Raw genomic sequence first — 16,728 nt, forward strand, 5'->3', positions numbered from 1 at the left:
CTGAATCAGATTCATTCCTCGTGGATAAAAATCAGACATACTGTATACATCCATACTCATTTCCATAAGGAAGTTTTTTGATACAATATTAATGTTAAGTTGATAATCATAAATAAATACAAACAATAATACATAAGGAATGTCTACTGCAAACTGAATATATAATTTTTAAAAAAAGTTAATTTCCGTTACTGCTGTGCCTACGTTGGTGAGGACTGAAGAAAAGGTAACTGCGGAATTAAGAGTTAGGATTTGACCCTCTCCTGCCCAAAGTCTTGTTTCGAGTTACGGTAAAGGACACATCTCCACTCCAGGCAGCATTTCCAAACACCAACCTCGATTTTCAGAATTCTCTTCGTGTGTAACCGATTTTGGATTCATTAGAAGCTGAAAGCATCGACGTGTTAGTCACCAGGACGAAACATACACCTTGGTGTGAATTCACGGTAATTCTGGGCTTCGTGTTGTACATCGATGGTTTCTTATGGAGTTGTCCCAGGTTCCTTCATTGGTCTTCATCATTTCACGACATCACTTCACCGAAGAGGAGAGTTTGAGACACTGAAGTTCATTTTTTTTCCTGGAAGTGGGGGTTTACTGGTGAGCACATCTTTTTGGAAACGTTCCTTTCTCTTCCATCTAACACAGTTACATAAACTGAATCTGGAAAGATTAAAAACCCTCGTGTTAACATTCAACAGAAGCAGGACTTCACTATAAACCTGTGTTTCCTTCAAACTTTTCCATTCTTCAAACGCCCAAGCTACCCCAAGATCTGAAGCTCCACCCAGAAACAAAAATTTTACAAAATCAGGGCCAGAAAACAAGCAAAAGCCATCGGGATGTTTTTCTGCCCACGCCAGCCTTTGCAACATCTCTTTGCACTAAGCTGGTTTGTGTGACAACAAAACCCATCCCTGCTGATCCGTGCAGTGTCCTCACCAGCCACGGCGTAACAGATTAACTTTGGTATGAAGAGATCTCAGGGTCACTTCTCATGCTGAACCACAGAAAGTGCACAAAGAAAAGCAGAACGCTGTCTGCAATAGCACCTACTCTTTTCTTTACACTATGAATTCTTGAATTTTTTCATGTTTTCACTCATTTTAGTATTTAATTTCCACCTGCCCCTGATTGATGAAAAAGGACAGAACTCCAGTGCACATCTGCCCCAAAACTTAACCCTCGCAGCGGTGAAACCAAGTACCTCCTCCTGCACAAAGTGAGCTCGTGGGTCAGGCAATCTGTGAAGTGCACGAGCAGACGGCCAGCAGCAGCGCACTGCTGATGGCCACGAACCCTGAACGTTTTCCTGATGAAATGGTGAACACCAGGTAGTACCAGTTCCTCCTTTCCCACTGCAGCAGAACACCATGTGCGCTGGCTCTGGCGGTTCAGGAAGGAACTGGCAAACTTTATTTCCAATGGACCGAAGCAAAACTACTTCAGTTGGGCCTTTAAACCACTGCTGTTGGGTATACAGTTTCCAAGTCACTTCCACAATGCTTCCAACTCAACACGACTCGTTTCTGTTTTCTTCAGAAACAGTTCTAGTCATGTCAATAAAACTCAAATTAGAACTTTAGTTTTGCTCTGTATCACAAAAACCAGCATCTCCCCAGAGTAACGGACAATACCTAAGTTGTTCTACAAGAAATCCTGGAGAGAGAGCTCTGCAAAGGGATCCTTTCCTGAGGCTCTGTGAGGACTCTGACTGGAAGGGCTGGATGCTGCAGACAGCTAGTAGGAAAGACGACAGAGAAAGGGAAAGAAAAGAAAAAAGGTCTCAGAATGACAGAATATGAAAGCTGAACGTGTAATGAAAGGACGAGGGGAGGTTAAGAGGCAAACTTGGCAGAAATCAACTATTAAAACAAGGTGTTTGGTCACATGGAAAACAGAAAGCCTCTTCGATGGTTGGTGTAATGCAGGAACGAGCCGGACATGACCCTCCAGAAAAGAAACTTCAATTGGCATTTGCCCAGTGAGCAGGTAACCTCGCGCTTTCACAGCCATTTGCTCCAGAAGAAGACACAAGACATCAGGCCTGATGCTCCCGTGAAACGGCTCTACACTCTCCCCACTCTGCTGGCAAAACTACGGACTGGCAGGGGGAGATGAGGCCGGGGTCTGGCCAGAGCATGGCAGCTGTCCAGATGCCTTCTCCAGAAGAAACAGCTCTCAGTACCTTTTCCTTTCAAAATAAGACGTGTACAAAAAGAAGCTGGAGAGCAGACAATGGATAATTGTCAGGTTGGGGCCTAGAAGGAGAACACAGGATATATTCTGGGAATAGGGAAAAAAAATAAAAATAGATGAGTGTGTCAACTGCTGCCATTTTAGGTGAGAACTGAAGGCTGAGACCATCACTCTGTACTATTTATAGTAACAAAACCCACATCCTATGGCCCTGGATTTAAAGCACCACACCACAAATTCAGCCACATAAAGCACATAATTCACGAGCAGGAATTATTGGGATTTTAGCTGCTGCTCCGGGAAGGGACCGATAATCTGCAGGCTGTACCTGCAGCACTATCTGCTACTTGTTGATTTGTTTTTTTAGCCTTTTTCTTTGTCAGTGCTTTGCCAGCTACAAATGGTGCTTTATTCAATTCTATTTGCCCTCCTCCCTCAGAGCTTGCATGTTTGTGCAGGTAAAAAAAAACCAGTTGGCTTTCTCCTGAAAGATTCCATCACTTCAAGAGTTGACTCATAATTGAGTCGGTCATAGAATCATGGAATGCTTTGGGTTGGAAGGGACCTCAAAGGTCATCTAGTTCCAACCCCCCTGCCATGGGCAGGGACACCCTCCACTACACCAGGTTGCCCAAAGCCTCATCCAGCCTGGCCTTGAACACTTCCAGGGATGGGGCATCCACAGCTTCTCTGGGCAACCTGTTCCAGTGCCCCACCTCCACTGTCATCACCAGTGCATGCCTGCACTTCGTAACCATTGCAAAAAACATCGGACGGAGACGTATTTCCTTTGGAAATAACGCCTGCCAACCTACACGACAGGGATCATGCTTATGGGAACTGCTTGCAGAAGTGCCCAGAGTGTAAACATTGGCATTGTAAATTTAAATTTTTCCCATTAATTTGTGTCTCAGAAAGCACATGGGGAAAAGGAGTTCTTTCAGGATCAGTACTCTGGGTTGGAATCTTTATCTCCCTCCTGAAACCCCACTTCCAATGGGGCACTTGGATCCAGTCCCCATAAACAGATTATGGAAGAGTCATGAGACAGAATGGGAAGTGTTTGAGAAGCAGTTTCAGGATGTCAGAAGTTCCCCTTTCGAAAGCCATAGCTCAGCACCACCACCACCCCCCCCTCCAGGATTTGAGACAGACTAATGATAAATTCCAACAGAGTCGTAACTTCAGCAACATGTGCTGGCCGTGACTGGATTTCAGGAGACATTCTTCCTCTTGAAGTCACACATTGAAACTCCTGTTAAATTGAGCTGGCAAATCTCCAATTGATATCAAGTCCAAAGCAATGTCCCAGTTGGAAAGCAGTGTGGAAGACTGGTAATTTTAGAGCTCTGTCTTTTGTGCAACATCAGCAGGTGAGCAGGAACAGATGGGAAACGTCAGGATGCCTGTTTGAGTTAAATACTGGGGAAGAACTTTACAATGCTACTTCCTAGATGCCACACAGTACCTTACAGTAAACTCATATTTTAACGAGATACCTCTAATTATTAACAAAAGGCCTAAAAAAAAGTGGGAAGTAGTTAGACAGTGTCATACATTGCATCTATCTAGAACACCACTTGTAAATATATCTGAAGATCAGAACCTACCTTAGCAGTTTCTAAGGAGAAGCATTTAGAACAGCAGCACTGGCCATGAGTTTCTCTAGTGTCACCATGTCTAGAACCACGGATTGAGCCTCCTTACTGCCCAGCGCTTGTGTGAGTGAAAAGCAACCTGCTGTGCTGGATGTGACCCAAGGCTTAGTCTCACCTCCAGCAGCAGTCAAAAAGCCTCCCTGGAGTCACAGTAACACGGAAGAACCCATCCATGTGTGAGTGCTGTGCTGATTCCCACCATTAGCTAGATACTGGGTTCTCACAGAACAAGTCCATCAAGCTGCTTTAGCACATATTTTAAGATCAACATGCCAAACGGAGCACCTGTGAAGTCTACTTTCTGGCTTAAGTCTGTCTTGAACTTCATAGCCTGTTCTTCCAGTTCTGAGAAAAAACAAACCCCAAAACCAAACAAACTACAAAGCCAGAACAAAATAAAACCCCTAACCCCTTCCACAAACCCAACTTACTCGTATGCACTATTACCTGTTCTCCATCACCACCAGCAATCACTTCTATCCCTTTTTCCGTACAGTTCGGTGATGTGAACAACTGCAGTGTTACAATTCACACAGACGCTACCAGTAGGCAGAGTAATTTCTTTATTCTATTTTAAATATTAAAATTTTCACTACGCAGTTGCTTCCCCTCCTAAGGACATGTCCTTTTGAGGGTACCCGGACCAGAACATGTAACACAAAGTCACACCACTGATCTGTCGGTGTTGTGCTGTTTCATACCAGCCAACGTGACAACGTCTGTGGTGGTGGTGAACGCTCCAGCACGGCTGTTGTGCGTGATGACATTCAGGTCCTACAACATGTAGTTTATATTCCAGTTAACTACACATCCCTCAGATCCAGCTTGTCTGGAACGCTTTGTGCTTGCTGCACCGTATCACATCTGCCATCACTCTGGCTACTCTTTAACCTTGTCTCGAACATGGATCCAGCCCGTCCCTTCCTCATGCATACCCACACGCTCTCCCTGCCACCAAGGGAAATTTAATCACACAACTCCGACCATTCTCACTGCTCTGGGTAGCACGACATAATATTTTATAGTGAGGAAAGTTTGTTATTTTATCATGATGAAAAACACCATTTTCTTTCTCAAGTGGGCGATGCTGACCCTAACGCAAGATAAGTGATTTCAAAGAGAAAAGGTACACGCTAGTTCTTCTAAAAGCAGTATCTTCTGCACTTCGAGTTCCAAAGAAGCAACTGTTCTACTCTCCTTCGCAATCGTTTCAAATTATTTTGCCCTTAAAACCCTGAACTACCCTTGCTTTCAATAGCAACAATTAGAAATAAAGTTGCATGCATGTAAGCAGAACACTTGAAAGAGAAGCAAAATAGGTATGTCTAGGGGTAGGAAAAGCGTATTTATTAAGACAAATCCTTAAGGGTATCAAATGAGGAACACCAGCTTAAATTATAAAGAAACTGGACAACACTGGGACTATTTTACCAGTCCGTATACAAAGCAGCAGGAGTTCCCCACACGCTACAGCTTGGCAGTATAATTTTTCAGCAACAGCTTTGTATCTTCATTAAGCTTTTAAGTACCTTCAAGTCTCTGTGCTGCAGACAGCAACCAAGATCTGCCAGCAGACTAGAGGTAAGTGATATAATATCTGAAAAAGAATTTGCTGTTTGTCAGTGATGACACCATGGACAAAGTCTGCATTACAGTAAGTGTCTGCGGTGACCCACGTGGGACCCAGGCAGTCTGAATTGTGTGCTTTTAGATAACCATTACTCATTCTTTAATTTTTGTTTACTTACTCCAAGAACACACATTTTTATTTCTGTATTTTCCTAATTCTGGTACAACAGGAATATTAACTAAACCTAAACAGACAAAGATGCTCTCAGAAGAAGCTCATTTGTGAGCATACAGGAAATTTAGTGTAAGAACATTGTGACTCCCCTCTGTGGGGAAGCAGCTCTCATTTAAGTTGCTTTAGTGATGTCAGACTCCTGAAAACTCAACAACTGCAAGCGATATGGACTGTGTCTCCCAGGGAAAACCCTTCCTGCTCACAGAGCAAACGCTGACTCAACAGGTGTGTCTTCTATCAGATTAGCTCTGCAGGAGCCAAACACCTTGTCAGATAAGCACAATAAACACAGCTCTACACACCTCACTTGTGACTAATTCCTCTTTCTCCCGTTACGACAGCCAGCTGGGACTCCACACAGACCCAGCCCTGCGATGTCAAACGAAGCAGAAAGGCTCACCCAGCTATTCAGACCCACCTGCCTGTTTATAACTGAATTAGGCAGATTTATTTATTTTTTTAAAGGGACATTTCCAAATTGATGCTTTGGGAATTGCAGAAAAAAACACCCCCTCTTATCTTTGAGGATCCTTTAAATTGTTCTCAACTGAAGAAATGTCATAAACACACATTTTTTTCCCCCCTCGAAACAGCATAAAACCCACGCGAAAGATAGTGAATCACTTCTGAAGTGACAATGAATGTACAAAGCAGCGCTCAGAAGTCCAAGAGAAAGTGAATTGAAAAGCGTATTTCTAGCTAAAGAAATCTAACAGCATCCCTGTCAGATAAAGCCTTTTAAAAAGATTATTACAATTTCTATCCACTGCCTCTCCTGTTAAAGGATCAGGTTCAGGCACTGGAAGAGGTTTGAGCTCTTTTCCCTTCCAACTGACTGACCAATTCTCTTCCCTCCACACTCTAGTCCGAAACACCACTTAGGTACACGTTGGTGTATGTGTGAAGTTATATATGCAGGTTTTTAAACAGTCACCTATAAACACAGAGCTCTTTACAGTACGATCAAAACACACTGCCAATATATTACATTTTTCTAATAAAGTCATGACGTACAGTGTGAACTTGGACAAATATTTGACCTGTAAGCAAAACTGGACTGTTAATACTGGAGTTCCAATCTGCCAGCTACACGTGGCTCTGCCCCTAACTACAGTTCACAAACACAATCGAGTCTTAATGATCTCAGTATTTTCTGAAAACAGTACGAAGGTGCTTGAGGTTGTCCATCCTCTCTCTCTCTCTCCTATTTTTTAAAAAATCTTTTTCGTACTGAAAAAAAGTATCTTCAGATGGCTGTTGGGTTAATAAGCGAGTTCAGATAGGAGCTTCTCAGCGACAGATGCTTGTAAAACAAACAATAAAACATAGGTATTCAATGCCAGTATTGATACAGTCACTTCTTCTTCGTGTTCACCAGAGTAACCCCTCGGAGCACTCTCTTACTCCAGTATACTAGGTAACAAGGTAAGGAATGCTCCATTTAACGGGACACATAGTAGGGAAAGGCCAGATTGCGTAGCTACTGAGTATCTTCACTACGCTGCAAAATATAATATAATAAATACTGTCTTCTGCAGTAACTTGGGGGAATACAAAGAATATAATGCTTAAAACTAGATGAACACGCCATGTGCCTGCCACAGTGCTGACAACCAGCTGCTGGGCTGAAGTGTCACCAAGTTTGATCCCATGTTATTTTCAAATCCATCTACAACATCCATAGGCTCAGATGGCCACACCTCCCATCTGTCCCCTGCGTAACGCTGTGATACAAGCACAGAGCTTACACTTACAAAAAGTATGTTCTGCAGCTACTGCCAGACTTGGCTGCCTTACAATGGAACACTTCTAGGTGTAACAGGTCGAAGAACAGCGCCACATACACCCGGGAAAAAGCCGTAATAGCCCAATCTCACAGAGCCAAGCTACAAGAGCAAAGCAGCAGAGAACATGAACTCTGGGGAGGAAATCTGTCTTCAGCAAACAGCACAGACATCAGCTGCTCTTACCCTTCCACTAAAGTGTTGAGGATAACCTCAGTCACTTTCCCAGAAAAACAATGGCTCTTTGCTTCTGTAAAACAAACATGATGCTGCCAACCCAGCTATAAGAAGCTGGGAAGCAATCCTTCCGTCCGTCCAACATCAGAAGATATTACAATACTTCTAAAGAAACTGAACCAGCTGTAATTTGTTCACAGCATCAATTATTCTGAACATACAAACCTGTGCTCCCGGTACAGGGCCAAAAGGGTTTGGTGGTCTCATGACTGGCTGGCTGTATATTAAAGTTGGCTGTGTCATTACTGGTATGCCTCCCATCTGCGACGGCTAAAAAAACAGAGAACATCAAATCACATACAGCATTAATACACTGCAAGTATTTAAGGAGAGAAAGAAATAAGTAGATGAAAAGTCTTGGTCATGTTTTGACACATGCAATCCTAAAAGATCTTTCTACAACATTCCGTACGTAAAGGTTCCTAGAAAGGAACATTAGAGGCGTTTCAAGGAATACTCCCAATAACAACGGAAACCATTTGCTGCAAAGATCTGAAACACGAAAATATTTAAGCACAAGCATTTGTGCTGCTCCTCTTGCTCCCAAAACTGAGGTCTGACAGCACTTCCCTGTCTGCCTTCGAAAGCACAGGAACAGTTTTACAGATATCAAGGCAGAGCTCCAGAAGAATTGAAAACCGAGAATCGTATGCACAAATTCATAGAATCATAGAATGGTTAGGGCTGGAAGGGACCTTCAAAGGTCATCTAGTCCAACCCCCCTGCAACAAATAGGGATATCTCTAACTAGATCAGGTTGCTCAGGGCCTCGTCCAACCTGGCCTTGAATGTCTCCAGGGATGGAGCATCCACCACCTCTCTGGGCAACCTGTTCCAGTGTTCTACAACTCTCATGGTAAAAAATTTTTTCCTAATATCCAATCTGAATCTACCTCCCTCTATTTTAAAACCATTACCCCTTGTCCTATCACAACATGCCCTCCTGAACAGCCTCTCCCCATCTTTCTTGTAGGCCCCCTTGAGGTACTGGAAGACCGCTATAAGGTCACCCCGGAGCCTCCTCTTCTCCAGGCTGAACAGCCCCAACTCTTTCAGCCTGTCCTCATAGGAAAGGTGCTCCAGCCCTCTTATCACCTTCGTGGCCCTCCTCTGGACCCTCTCCAACTGGTCCATGTCCTTCTTATGTTGGGGGCTCCAGAACTGGACGCAGTACTCCAGGTGAGGTCTCACGAGGGCAGAGTAGAGGGGAAGAATCACCTCCCTCGACCTGCTGGCCACGCTCCTCTTGATGCAGCCCAGGACGCGGTTGGCCTTCTGGGCCGCAAGAGCACATTGCCGGCTCATATTGAGCTTCTCGTCCACCAGTACTCCCAAGTCCTTCTCCTCAGGGCTGCTCTCGATCCATTCTCCGCCCAGTCTGTATTTGTGCCTGGGATTGCCACGACCCAGATGTAGGACCTGTCGAGGTCCCTCTGGATGGCATCCCTTCCCTCCAGCGTGTCGACAGCACCACACAGCTTGGTGTCATCAGCGAACTTGCTGAGGGTGCACTCCATGCCACTGTCCACGTCACCGACAAAGATGTTGAAGAGGGCCGGGCCCAACACGGACCCCTGAGGGACGCCACTCGTGACCGGTCTCCACTTGGACATCGAGCCGTTGACCACTACTCTCTGAGTGCGGCCATTGAGCCAATTCCTTATCCACCGAGTGGTCCATCCATCAAACCCATGCCTCTCTAGTTTAGAGAGAAGAATGTCGTGCGGGACAGTGTCAAAAGCTTTGCACAAGTCCAGGTAGATGATATCCGTTGGTCGACCCTTGTCCACCGATGCTGTCACCCCATCATAAAAGGCCACCAAGTTGGTCAGGCACGATCTGCCTTTGGTGAAGCCATGTTGGCTGTCACCCACCACCTCCTTGCTCTCCAGGTGCCTTAGCGTGGTTCCCAGGAGAATCTGCTCCATGACCTTGCCAGGCACAGAGGTGAGGCTGACCGGCCTGTAGTTGCCCGGGTCCTCCTTGTTCCCCTTTTTAAAATGGGGGTTATGTTCCCTCTCTTCCAGTCATCGGGGACCTCGCCGACCGCCACGACTTCTCAAATACAATGGCCAGTGGCTTGGCAACTTCATCCGCCAGTTCCTTCAGGACCCGCGGATGGATCTCATCAGGTCCCATTATGTAAACCATTATTGTAAACCATTATGCAACCAGAGTCTGAAGTGTTACTGACACTCTGGCCGAGCCAAATTAAGAGTTTAACATTCACTAATGGTCTTAGAAGTCAGGCTTTATCTAACATGGACGTCCACCTCTGGCACTGCTTTTGGCACTCCTCTCGGGCTGCAGCTGACACCCAGCAGCAGTCCCACTGGGGCAATCCCCATTCCAAGCAGCTTTTTGTTGACTAATCCTAGTACTCCTCCTATCATGCCAACCAGCTGTTTGGGCAATCACAAGGTGAGCCCATCCAAGAAACTGACCCTGTTGAAAACACCCCACAAAAAAAGTAAACTAAAAAACTGCTGGCACAATGAAGAGACAGGAACCAGCAGCCAGGGAACACGAAGGTACTAATGAAACTGCCTGTCCCAGTGTAGCCTCACCAAGGGAAAAGCCTGCTATGAGACTGACACTTAGAAACAGCCACGCTCACATCTATAGTACCCACCTTGCTGAGTGCACCCTCAGCAAGTCTGCAGATGACACCAAGCTCTGTGGTGTTGTGGACACGCTGGAGGGAAGGGATGCCATCCAGAGGGACCTTGACAGGCTGGAGAGGTGGGCCTGTGAGAACCTCATGAAGTTCAACAAGGCCAAGTGTAAGGTTCTGCACATGGGTCGGGGCAATCCCAAGCACAAGTACAGGCTGGGCAGAGAATGGATTGAGAGCAGCCCTGAGGAGGAGGACTTGGGAGTGCTGGTGGATGAGAAGCTCAACAGGAGCCGGCAATGTGCACTGGCAGCCCAGAAAGCCAACCGCATCCCGGGCTGCATCAGAAGGAGCATGGCCAGAAGGTCGAGGGAGGTGATTCTGCCCCTCTACTCAGCTCTCGTGAGACCCCACCTGGAATACTGTGTTCAGCTCTGGAGCCCCCAACACAAGAAGGACATGGAGCTACTGGAATGAGTCCAGAGGAGGGCCACGAAGATGATCTGAGGGCTGGAGCACCTCTGCTATGAAGACAGGCTGAGAGAGTTGGGGCTGTTCAGCCTGGAGAAGAGAAGGCTCCAGGGTGATCTTATTGCAGCCTTCCAGTACTTAAAGGGGGCCTACAGGAAAGCTGGAGAGGGACTTTTTACAAGGGCGTGTAGTGATAGGACAAGGGGCAATGGCTTTAAACTGAAAGAGGGCAGATTTAGATTAGATCTAAGGAAGAAATTTTTCACTCAGAGGGTGGTGAGGCACTGGAACAGGTTGCCCAGAGAAGCTGTGGCTGCCCCATCCCTGGAGGTGTTCAAGGCCAGGTTAGATGAGGCTTTGAGCAATGTGATCTAGTGAAAGGTGTCCCTGCTCATGGGAAGGGAGCTGGATCTAGATAATCTTTAAGGTCCCTTCCAACCCAAACCATTCTATGATTCTACTGCTGCTTTTAGGAAAAATTGAACACAAGGGTTGTAACGCAGGTCAACATTTCAGAGATCTCTAGCAGTAAAGATCCTGAGTAGAGTTTGAATGAGCCAGGACAGTTTCCAGAAGGCATTACAAAGCCTGCTGGGCACTCTGTAAGGGCCCATCCCACCCATCTGCTCAGACATTGCAACCTTTTAAACAAGTATCAGCAACTCAGGATAACAGAGCTACGGCTCCCACTAATTCCAGTTTCCATTTCACATTGGCATTTAAACCCTATGACGAAAGCTGCTTTATGAAACATGCATGATTATTTTCTATACACTACATACGTTACCTTCCCCAGCTGCTGAATCAGAATAACCAAGAAAACGCTTCCAGTACCGCCAGTGCAAAGTTATGTAGATCAAGTTTGAATCAGCACTAAAGGTAGTTTAACTACAACGACTTTGCACAAAACATACTACAGGAGTTCACGGAGAGATAACGAGGAACATGGTACTCTCTCAAAAGAGCCTCAAGAACACAGTTGGTCACTTTTGCAGTTCACTTACTGAGCATATACAAATTATAAATCATTAATCTAATTTTATTATATGATGAAACATTTAGCTTATTTTTATTTTTTTATTAAACTAATCTGTGAACCTCATGACAGAATAATTATTCTAAGGAAGTTCTCTCTCCTTTTATTCACCCAGCAAAACTGTGATACATAAAAATCATACTTTTAAAGAAGAGTTAAGGCATACCATTTCAGAAATATTTAAAAGTTTCAGATAAGAACGAAAACTTGAACTTTTCAGATCAACAAGCTGCAAGGTCAGATTTATGTCAATAGCCTTCCAATATTGGTGTGTCACTAAGATTCAGTTCTCAACTGACACCACAACACACAGCAGCGTCACAAACTTGTGTTTTTTTTAGTGTCAGTTGGTACAAATGCCTTTTGCTGAGGTTGGAAGCATGTGTTTAAGGAAGGTTTCACTTCACTGATAAAACATCCCTGTTGTGAACGTAGCTATTTGTACTCACATGATACACTTAGTTGTATGGTACACTTACTCCTACACCAATAAAGCCCATCAAAAATAGACACAGTTTAAACTTTAAAAAGTTTATGAAAAACTAGGTGAGATAATAAAGGGTAGACTTAATTTCAGACAAAAGCCAGTTAAGTAGTTCAGGACTTAATGATTTCGTGACGAATAAACCAACAGGAGCTGAAATTCAGTCTTCAGTAAGATAGTTCTGAAAAACAACTGCTACCCAACTACGACAAATCAAACAAGACACATCTGAGTTACAAGAGTTCCACTCACCATCCCATAGCCCATCATTCCTGTCGGCGTTGTGGCAGGATATGCCATCACAGGTGGTGCCTGGTGTGAAAAACAGTGGTGAACTGAGAGGAGAAGAGACCAGCTGCGTACTGGTAGGACATTGATTCCTACAGGTCATCTGCAGCACTTAACTTACTATAAATACAGCATGGAATAAACACGATTTGTCATCTTGCGTTTAGAGAGTATCCAAATTGTTTCAGGTGGAATCAATACCTTCTCTAAAGTTTCTGGGTGATCTTGGTAAATCTACCATTACGTATTTGCTTTTAACCTGTTAGGATTCTGGCTGACTAAACTGAACTCCTGCAAGCCTCCCTTCTTTCAGCATCTTGTTTAAAGAACACAGTGTGAGACACAGAGAAGTTTGAGAGAAAAATCAGGAAGCAGAAGCATTTTTTTAATCCTATGAAGTATATACATACGTTTCAGCATCAGAAGCAATAGCGCACCAGAGGTCTTGAAAGAGAATTTTAAAGAACGAAAGACCAAGTTACTGTTGCTTCTGCCGACACTACAGGAACCCTCTTTAGCCAGGACATACGCACTACGGGGATTCTCCTACCATGCTCCAACAGAAATTCACCTCTACCATGAATATCCAACTTGCATTCCCTCTCACTCACCCACTTAGTGCAGTGAATTTGAACAGGTTAAAAGTCCTCTTAGTACTTTGCAGATATATTACCCTTAACCTAAGCTAACTTTGAGGTTACTGTAAGATCGCCGTCAGCAGACAGGAACTGGAGTAAAGCTATGTAAACAACTTGGCAACATGTAGGGGAAAAGGAAAAAACAGCTGATGACTCTTAGAAAGAAAAATATATTAAAGACAGTTCTTCATATCCTAATGATATTCTTTGTTCTACAGTTTCATTATCCACTTTCTAAATCAGTATTAACTCTTACAAGGACAAAAAAATGTTTTTTTTTAGACTATACATTGGTGCTTATAAATATTCAGATAACTTCCTGTCTATCCTGTCCACCTGCTGGGAAGTCTCTAAGAAAACGCGGTCTAGTTTTCACGCTAGCGCTGCGGGGATTACGATCCACGACAAGACAGAGACCATAGGCGTTTCTTGGTACACAGGTATTATTGATACAGAAAAGAGGGAAGTGACAAAATATTAAAAGTACTGGAGTAATTAAAGCAGCTAAACTGTAGCATCAAGAACAGGACATCAGCAAAGCTGCTTCTGAAGTCAGTTCTGAGGTATCAGCTGCCTTTTCAGAGATAGTAGCCAGTGTCACTGGCATTTTAATTGCCATCAGAACAGATTTCCCTGACTGATAATCATCTAGCCTGGGTACTATCCACATATTTCACACAGCTGGCAAAGCTATCCTGAAAATCACTTATTTTTTTGTTTTGCTTGTGCATCCACACCTACGCTCACACAAACATGCTGACTAAATTAATTTTCGAGTGCTCAAGTATGGACCTACCATCCTTTAGTTACAGAGTTACCCTGCAATAAAAACAGAATACAGGGAAAGACCAATATCACTGTTGACATAAAGAAAAAAATCCTTAGAAATGAAAGATTGCATTCCTCAGACAGCGAGTACAGGTTATTGCTTGCCCTTCGTAAACTGTCAGCAGGGGTTTTCTTTTTTTTATATGAGCATTAATGACATATTGGTCTCTCCCTACTAAAAAAAACCAAATAATAATAAAAAAATAATCAAGAGCTACCATAAATGTGGATAAAGTGCCAAGTGTAACAGAAGCCCGTGAGGTTTCATGCAGTTATTCAAACACAAACATTTTTATCTTCATTCAAACTTCACCAAGTGCATTGAAGGCAGCACAGACACACACCCCAGCTCTCTGGCAGCAAATGGTACAGTTTAAAGCAAGGAAAAATAATCTCGGTGTTTCCCATGCCATCATTCGAGTCAAGAGCCTGCAGACCACCTATGAAGTTCGTGTATGCTAGGAAAAGCTTGATTTTTGGCACACCAAAGATTTTAAAATGAGAAATGTGTAAATAGCGAGGAGGTTATGAGACTCTGCAACAGCAGTGGTTAATATCAGCATGCCAGTTGATTGCAAAAAGGCTGCGGGTTGTTTCACTTACGTATTGTGGAAAATGCATGCCATTCTGTATTTCCCAGGGAGAACAATTACATAATGCAATAACACTGGATTAGAAGCAAATACTTACACAACAGAATATACACAGATAGCATTTTAGTTCACAAATACATTAAAATGTTTACCCCCACACATTCTTGTAATTCAAGTCATTTACTGAGACAACGCACACCTGTGATACTGTCATCCTTGTTAGGTTTGTAATTGTTTTGCACAGTCCATTTATTTGGTATATGCCTTTTTTCCAAAGACGAGAAAGCCTTGTTTTCAAAAGCATATTTATTGAGCAAGCAGCAGCAACGCCACAATAAATAGACCAGCAGAGGAAGACAAACTTTTTTTTTCCCCCTAGATTATTTCTATTTTGAGATTTTTATGTTAATAGAATCACAGAACAGTTTCACAGGAAGAGAAGTGTCTCAACGGTACCTCTAAATAATAAAAAGCTGTTGAACGTAATGACTTGTCACAAGAAGATGTACACACAAGACATGAGTTATTGAACAGATTCAAGCACACGAGTAAACTCAAACCACCAGTCATTAAAGCAGGTGAGTAGTTACGGTTTCTTCAATATCTACACGCCCTCCAGTAAGGTCCACAAACATTTCTGTCCTGCATAAGTGTACTGAGTTGATAAGGGACACCTAGTAGGGTGGAGGAGGTGGATCCAGGGAGACAAGTTCTCTCTTTCCAAATCCACAACACTGTGGATTCAACCTCCCCCAGTCAGTTACAGAGTGAGATGCAATAAATCCTCAGGGGTGGTTTGTTACCTGTTCTGCCCATGTACAGTTCTCCAGGTCACTGATGAAAGGGTGAGTAGAATTCACATCAAAACTACTCATATAGACCCTTAATCTCTTTTTTTTTTCCCCCTCCTTTTTTTGGCTTAAGAACCCTCACCCCACGTGCTGCCCAAACATCCTTGCCAATGCTACCTGCTACAGTGAACACTATGAAGTTGATCACCAAAACTGACGTGCATTAAAAATAATTGCACACATCAGGGCAGGAGAGCAGTAGTTATGTACGTGAAGAAAGCTACAGCCCACATCACTGCACAAACACTGCGACACGTATCAAGATTAATCTCCCAGCCCATTTCTGTCTCCAGAGCAGGCTGAGCTGTAATGTCATACATACTCAATGTATCAGGGCACCTGAAGAACATACTGTTCACCACTCTACTTCTCTAGACTGCACAGTGGCCCCACACACACCACTGGAATTCAGAGTTTTATGTCAGTGGAGTGAAACACGATGGCTGCTCTCTTGCCATGACAGAGGCTGGTAAAACGCTACTGAAGTTTATGCTAAACCTGCACGTGGCACATCACAAACTATTTACTAGAGCCCCACAGCTAAGAAAAACAAACCCAAGCAGCACACATCTCTATCCAGTTCTACTACTGCCCTCTCACTGCAACCATAGATCACTTTCTAATTTCTCCATTACACATCAGTCTGTGTATCTAAGCTGCAGAGAATTCTCTACTTCAAAATAAACATTTGCTTACCAACGTTGGAGCATTCCACGCAGTGGTAGGTGCAATCTTGGGTTGCCAGTTGGAACCACCTGTTAGTTTCTTTTCACCTGGCTGAGTCCAGTTTACATCACTTGAAATAAATTTTTTTAAGAATCATTAGAAAACATTCTATTTTCCTACAAAAATCCCTCAAGGTAAATGACATTTCCTCTTGGAAACATGGCTTCTTTTGTTAGTGAAGAAGCTCATTTAGCAAAGGAGTTGATGAAAGGTCTCATGACAGCTTGTTACAGCTAGGAAAAGTAAAGATGCTCAATATGAGCCACCTCAGCTTTATCTCATCTCAGTCAAGTTCTCCAGTACAGGTAAGTTAACACAGCCGACTTTCCTTGGGTCAAGATAGTTTAGCTAGGAGCAACTGCATTTCAGATTTCTGAACAATTTCAGAGTTGGCACAGATGGTCCCAACAAGCCTGAAATTTGCTAATTGCGTTCTCATTCGTGCTGCTAGAGCAGATGTTCACTACTCCAGAACACGTCCTGCTTCAAAATTCACTTCTCTAAAGGTCGGCCACAA

The 16,728-nt window shown here is 43.8% G+C and overlaps 1 protein-coding gene across 2 annotated transcripts in view; it reads right to left on the reverse strand.

The window, feature by feature from the left end:
* Positions 1 to 632: 632 nt before the first annotated feature.
* Positions 633 to 16,728, reverse strand: part of PICALM (phosphatidylinositol binding clathrin assembly protein) — a 74,611-nt gene continuing 58,515 nt past the window's right edge. The window contains exons 19-24 of one of the 2 annotated variants that reach the window (XM_086622143.1): positions 16,182 to 16,281; positions 14,645 to 14,668; positions 12,540 to 12,599; positions 7,848 to 7,952; positions 1,638 to 1,740; positions 633 to 663 (exon numbers count right to left, since the gene is read on the reverse strand). In XM_086622143.1, coding sequence (XP_086478269.1) covers positions 1,648 to 1,740; positions 7,848 to 7,952; positions 12,540 to 12,599; positions 14,645 to 14,668; positions 16,182 to 16,281 — 382 coding nt within the window. In that variant the 3' untranslated portion in view covers positions 633 to 663; positions 1,638 to 1,647. Of the gene's footprint in view, positions 664 to 1,637; positions 1,741 to 5,273; positions 5,455 to 7,847; positions 7,953 to 12,539; positions 12,600 to 14,644; positions 14,669 to 16,181; positions 16,282 to 16,728 lie in introns of those variants that run through there. The other variant, XM_086622152.1, reaches the window with a different exon arrangement.

This window comes from Tauraco erythrolophus, chromosome 1 (assembly GCF_009769465.1).
Source record: "Tauraco erythrolophus isolate bTauEry1 chromosome 1, bTauEry1.pri, whole genome shotgun sequence".
Lineage (NCBI taxonomy): Eukaryota > Metazoa > Chordata > Aves > Musophagiformes > Musophagidae > Tauraco > Tauraco erythrolophus.